General features: G+C 44.4%; 1 protein-coding gene across 1 annotated transcript; it reads right to left on the reverse strand.

The window, feature by feature from the left end:
* Positions 1-3,669: 3,669 nt before the first annotated feature.
* Positions 3,670-5,528, reverse strand: LOC103982387 (sugar transport protein MST6-like). Its single transcript, XM_009399307.3, has 2 exons — positions 5,352-5,528; positions 3,670-5,252 (listed from the first exon to the last, which is right to left on the reverse strand). Exons 1-2 carry the CDS (start codon positions 5,485-5,487, stop codon positions 3,844-3,846), a joined length of 1,545 nt encoding a protein of 514 aa, XP_009397582.2. The 5' UTR covers positions 5,488-5,528; the 3' UTR covers positions 3,670-3,843.
* Between the last annotated feature and the right edge of the window lie 1,041 nt (positions 5,529-6,569).

Below are 6,569 nucleotides of genomic sequence, written 5' to 3' on the forward strand. Positions count from 1 at the left end.
GAGAAATTGATCATAATCAACTTCTATCTTCTCGTTGGTAATATCATTCGATTTCGACTCGTTGGAGGGGTGCAAGATGTACATCCATCACTTGTCAAAGAGGCCTTCATGATATGACTCAAGCCTTCTTATCATTTTTGGTCGTTGATAGAGAAGTTACTGATGATGGTATTCGAAGTACTCTAACAAGCCAATCAATACATAGTGACACAGGTATTGATCTTGGATAAACATAAAGAGACATGCAAAAGGCCAAGATAGGATCAACAATAAATCCAATCAATCCTAAGGTCACCGTGGTGATAAGATGTGATAGACCCGAATTACCTCACTCGAGACTCGAGTCAACCCTATTTAATATGACTAGGACTGAAGTTTTTTTACAAATAAGAAAGAATAAACTCTTAAAAGACCTTCAATCAATATAGACTCTATTAGAGAAGAGAGATAGATTCAAGTACTATCGTTTCTATCAAAATTACGGCCATGACACAAAAGACTATCGTGATTTAAAATAATAGATTAAAGAACTCATTCATAGAGGACACATTGGGCAATTTATCCGAAAGCACTAAGAACCTTCACCTCGACCCTAAGGACTAGTGGAAATATAAATTGACATCATCATTGGTAGACTAATTTTGAGAGGAGATAGCTCCTCGAGTTATAAAGTTTACACCCAATCTACCATTGAAAAGTGCCTACGGACAAAGGATAACCTCGAGATAACCTTCAAAGAGGAAAATACAAAGTATCTCAACCCGAACCATGATAATGTTTTAGTTGTCTTTACGAGGATGATCAATACATGAGTAAAAAGAGTCATGATTGATACAAGTAGCTCTATTGATATCATCTACTTTGACGCTTTCCAAAAGCTCAGAATATTGACTAACAAACTCACCCCATGACATCTTTGTTGACAAGGTTCACTAGTGACTCGATCTCCCCTCTTAGGACTGTGAACCTACATGTCACATTTGGGGTCGAGCCATACTCTAAACCGGTGATGACCAAGTTCATAATACTCGATATCCTCTTGACATATAATGCAATCATAGGACACCTCATGCTAAATAGGCTAAGGGCAGTGGTGTTGACCTATCATATGATAATGAAATTTTCAATAAAAATTGACATTGGAGAATTGAGAAGCAATATGTGAAAGTCACACTAATGCTACCTTACGATAATCTCCTTACAAAAGAAGCTATAATTTGAGGCACTGCTTATGGATCCTCGAAGTTTCGTTAAATTTTTCTCACACTCTGAGCCGATGAAATAATTGATTGAGGTACTCTTACATAAAACCTATCTCGATTAAATTGTTAAGGTTGAGGCAATACTTCTCGAGGAGGAACAAGTACAATTTATTAGTTTTCTTAAGGACAATGCCGAGGTGTTTGCATGGTTATCAAAAGATATATTAGGAATCAACCCAGACATAGCCCAACATTACCCAAACATTTCTCCTAAGGTATGACTAGTAAAACAAAATCCTTTCAAGTTTGCTCCTAATCGATAATAAACGATCAATAAAAAGGTAGACAAGCTAATAGGAGTAGGGTTTATCACTAAGATATAGTATCCCAAGTGGCTCGCTAATATTGTACTCACTAAAAAAACTAATGAAAACTGAAAGATATGTGTTGATTATACCAACCTCAACAAAGCATACTTGGAGGGCAACTATCTTCTTCCTCGTATTGATCAGTTGGTCGATATTACCTTAGGTCATGAGTTCCTCACATTTATAGATGCATTCTTAGGATATAATCAAATAAGGATAGTACACTTCAAGGATCCCCTATCATTTGTCCTCCCCTCCCACCACATGCTCCCCTCCTCTCTTAGGACTGTGAACCTATACGTCACATTTGCGGTCGAGCCACACTCTAAACCGATGATGACCAAGTTCATGATAGTCGATATTCCCTCGGTAGTGATGTTGACCTACCACATGGTAATGAAGTTTCCGACGATAACTAATATTAGAGAATTGAAAAGCAACCTGCGAAAGTCACACTAATGCTACCTTACGACGATCTCTTAACCAAAGAAGCCGTGATTTGAGACACTGCTTATAGATCCTCGAAGTTTCACCAAATTCCTCTCACACTCAGAGCCGGTGGAATCATTGATCGAGGCACCCTTGGATAAAACCTATCTCGATTAAGTTGTTAAAGTTGAGGCAACACTTCTCAAGGAGGAACAAGTATAACTTATCAGTTTTCTTAATGAGAATATCGATGTGTTTATATGGTTATCAAAAGATATATTAGGAATTAACCGAGACATAGCTTAGCATTACCCAAACATTTCTCCTAAGACATGACTAGTAAAATAAAAGCATCGTAAGTTTGCTCTTAATTGATAATAAACAATCAGTAAAATGATAGACAAGCTAATAGGAGTAGAGTTTATCACTAAGGTATGATACCCAGGTGGCTCGCTAATATTGTACTTATTGAAAAATCTAATGAAAACTGAAAGATATGTGTTAATAAGGACAACTATCTTCTTATCCGTATTGATCAGTTGGTCGACATTATCTCAGGTCATGAGCTTCTCACGTTTATAGATGCATTCTTGGGATATAACCAAATAAGGATGGTATGCTTCAAGGTATCCCGTATCACTTGTCCTCCCCCCCCCCCCCCCACCCCCTACATCCCCGCCCCCTAAGATTGTGAACCTATATGCCACATTTGGGATCGAACCACACTCTAAACTGGTGATGACTAAGTTTATGATAGTCGATATTCCCTCAGCATATAATGTAATCATAGAACACTCCACACTAAATAGGCTAAGGGCAATAGTGTAACCTACCAAATGGTAAAGAAGTTTTCGATGAGAACTAACATTGGAGAATTGAGAAGCAACTCGCAAAAGTCACACTAATACTACCTTACGATAATCTCCTTACCGAAGAAGTCATGATTTGAGGCACTACTTATGGATTCTCGAAGTTTTACCAAATTCCTCTCACACTCGGAGCTAGTGGAATCAATGATCGAGGCACCCTTGGATAAAACATATCTCGACCTTGGGATAAAACCTATCTCGATTAAGTTGTTAAGGTCGGGACAATACTTTCCAAGGAAGAACAAGTACAACTTATCAGTTTTGTTAATGAGAATATTAAGACGTTTGGATGATTATCAAAAGATACATTAAGAATCAACCTAGAGATAGCTTAGTATTACCTAAACATTTCTCCTAAGACATGACCAGTAAAATAAAAGCCTCATAAATTTGTTCCTAATCGATAATAAATAAACAGTAAAAAGATAGATAAACTAATAGAGTAGTGTTGGTTGGGTTGGGATGAGAGGACAAATGATATGAGGTACCTTAAAGTGGCTCCCTTGTCTACATTGAAGCGTCTATCATTTGTCAAAATTTACTTTCGTTGGTTGGGTTGTCGCCTCCTAGTAGTAGATTTTTCTTCAATTAATGGTCCAAATGATGAATCTAATAATGGCCTAAACATTGTTATATGTGTGCAGAATAGAATTGAACTTAATTCTCTCATTTGTTGTGTGTAATGATGCACATAATTGGATGTGGGAGACAAACGGAGGATGCACAAATGTGTACAAAGAAAAGAGCAGAGGTGTAGAAGATCGCAAGACACATTTAAATTCAAAACACAAGAGAGTTGGGAGAAAGAAAGGAGGCACAGTTCCACCACGAACCTTGTTACTGATAGATTGTAAACATACATAATTGTATCTGGGAAAATTGAGGACGTATGAGGCCACACTTTTTGTGGACTACACACAACCTGTGTTGTTTGTTTCTCTCATATCAGCAAACAGAGACTCATGCATGACATCTTCAGTCTTCTCGCCGGTGCACCGATGGCGTGATGTGGTCGTCGAGCATGTACTTCTTCCAAAACCAGTGCTTCTTCCACACCAGAGTCATCTCTTCGATGGGCACGCCCTTCGTCTCGGGCACCAGGAAGACGACGAACAATGTCATCACTACCACGAAGGCAGCGAACAGGTGGAACAGACCGGATTTGAGGTGGCAGAGCGCCATGAGGAAGAGCTGCGCGATGACGAAGGTGAAGAAGAAGTTGACGCCGACCACGATCGACTGTCCCGCCGACCGGATGTTGAGCGGGAAGATCTCGCTGGGCACCAGCCAGCCGAGCGGCCCCCACGACCACGCGAACGCTGCGACGTAGACGCAGATGAGCGCCAGCACCAGGTTGGCCAACCCTGGCGAGAGCTTCCCGGTGCCGGCATCCCCGAAGAAGGTCCCCAGGATGGCCCCGACGGCCACCTGGCTCACCACCATCTGAATCCCGCCCTCCAGGAACAGGACCCTGCGGCCGAACTTGTCGACGGTTGCGATGGACACGGTGGTCGCGAAGACGTTGACGAGGCCGGAGATGACGGCCGACATGAGCGAGGCGCTGTCCCCGAAGCCGATGGTCTTAAAGAGCACCGGCGCGTAGAACATGATCACGTTGATGCCGGTGAGCTGCTGGAACATGGGGATGGCGATGGCCATGACGAGATGCGGGCGGTGTTCCGGGCGGAGGATGCTACTCCAGGGGTCGCTCACCTTCTTCGCCTCCTCGCTCGCCTCGATCATGTCCTGCAGCTCCGCCTCGACGTCGTCGGTCCCCCGGATCTTCTGAAGCGTGGCCTTGGCCTGGTCGCGCAGGCCACGCTCGACGAGGGAGTTGGGGGTGTCGGGGAGGGCGATGGCACCAAGGGTCATGATGAGAGCCGGCACGGCAGCAAGGGCCACCGATATGCGCCACCCGTATCCCGCATGGAGCTTTCCCGTGCCATAATTCACAAGGCCGGCGACGAAGATGCCGATGGTGGTGGCCATCTGGAACCCCATGTTGAGCGCCCCTCGGAGCTGCGGCGGTGCCATCTCGGACAAGTAAAGCGGGACGGCCTGGTTGGCGAACCCCACGCCGACACCGAGCAGAATGCGGCCGATGATGAGCATGGCCACGTTCATGGCGACGCCATTGATGGCCGAGCCCAGGAGGAAGGCCGCCCCGCCGAACAGCATGGATGACTTCCTGCCAAATGCCTGGGTCACCATTGACGCGAAGTAGGTGGAGATGAGCCCCGCGACGTAGAGGGACGACGTGAAGGACGTCAGCATTTGGCTGTCGAACTGGCACCATTGGTTCTTCGACCCGCTGGCCGTCTTCTCCTGCTGGTACACCGATGGGAAGAACTTCTCAAGGAATTCATCCATGGAAGTCACACCCCCTACAAAGAAACAGAGACATCAAATCAGCAATCAGACAAACCCACACGTACGTTCTCGGTCATCCAAAATAGGCTCATATGTAGACACCAATTACTCACCCGAGACGCCAATGTCGTAGCCGAAGATTAGGCCACCGGTGGCCGCGATCATGCAAGTGACGATCACGAAGGAAGTGACACGGCCATTGTAGTGCTTCACCTCGCCATTTGAGGGCGCTAACCCACCACCTGCCATCTCGGCGCAAGCTCTCCGTCTCTGTGGTGAACGAGGGAAGGCAAGAGTTTTACTTCTGCTTCCCTTTTGGGTTCCACGATAACGCTGGTAGCTCGGCTCCTTTTTATACCTCCTCTTCGCTTGGTCGTCCAAGAAGATCAAACAAAGGTCTGACGCGCCATGAAAGCAGGGGCTCGGGCGCATTCCTGGCCACCGCCATCTTTAGGGTCTCTGCGATCGAAATCTTATCTGGGTTGGATATTGAGAGCTCGGTCAAAGGGATGCGCGTTTACTACTATTGAGAAGTTGGCATCCATCCTTTTGTTTACCGTGTCTGGCAATCCAGAGTGTGTCTCTCTCCCTCTCTCGCTCTCTCTCTCTCTCTCATCATCTTAACTTCACCTCGCAACTCGCGCAAACCTCTCTTCCCTTCTTGTAGAACTCGTTCCAACTCAACAAAGAAAGGAGAGACTCATCATGTAAAATGGCATCTAACTCATCAACATTGATGATTTCTGATCTATCCGAAACTGAAGTGCTATGACTTCACCTGAAATCCCTGAAACAACTGAACCGTTTAGAGAACTTGGACTAAGTAGCTGGTCCATTTGGACAAGATCAAGATAAAAATAAGTCATATGTTGAAACGTATACTTCTTCAAACTTCTTCAAGCACTAACTTAATATTTAATCGATGCCTGGTTATGCAGAAGCATTTTCGTACTGGTTATGCGGAAACGATTAATCTACTCTTAACAAGTTCCAGCAAATTCATCCATCCCCATGCAATTGCAACATGTGTTTTTTGTCCATTCAGTCAAGAACTGAAGCAGTGTTCATGTTGTGCTCATGCCTCTCACTGTACCACCCTACGAAATTTGTGTGGTGTCCCATATCATTTGCTGATGTGTTTTACGTAGCAAATTGGTTCCTGTCCCACAGTGGGTTGGCATGAGTCTATGAGATGCTCCGGATTGCCTTGTCACAGGCATGCAGACAATACCTATAATGGCACAATATGGACCTGTATATTGTGCCAGTGTTTAACTGGCAGAAAAATGTATCAACAACAGACTGCAGAAAAACATTATGATAATAAGAAA

Source organism: Musa acuminata, chromosome BXJ1-4 (genome assembly GCF_036884655.1).
Source record: "Musa acuminata AAA Group cultivar baxijiao chromosome BXJ1-4, Cavendish_Baxijiao_AAA, whole genome shotgun sequence".
Taxonomy (NCBI): Eukaryota; Viridiplantae; Streptophyta; class Magnoliopsida; order Zingiberales; family Musaceae; genus Musa; species Musa acuminata.

What these genes read in the sequence shown, in the direction of transcription:
- LOC103982387 (XM_009399307.3), bottom strand. Translation starts at nt 5,487, where the DNA reads ATGGCAGGTGGTGGGTTAGCGCCCTCAAATGGCGAGGTGAAGCACTAC. An exon ending in CTACGACATTGGCGTCTCGG is followed by an intron (nt 5,253 to 5,351) that starts GTGAGTAATTGG and finishes GTTTCTTTGTAG; the next exon opens with GGGGTGTGACTTCCATGGAT.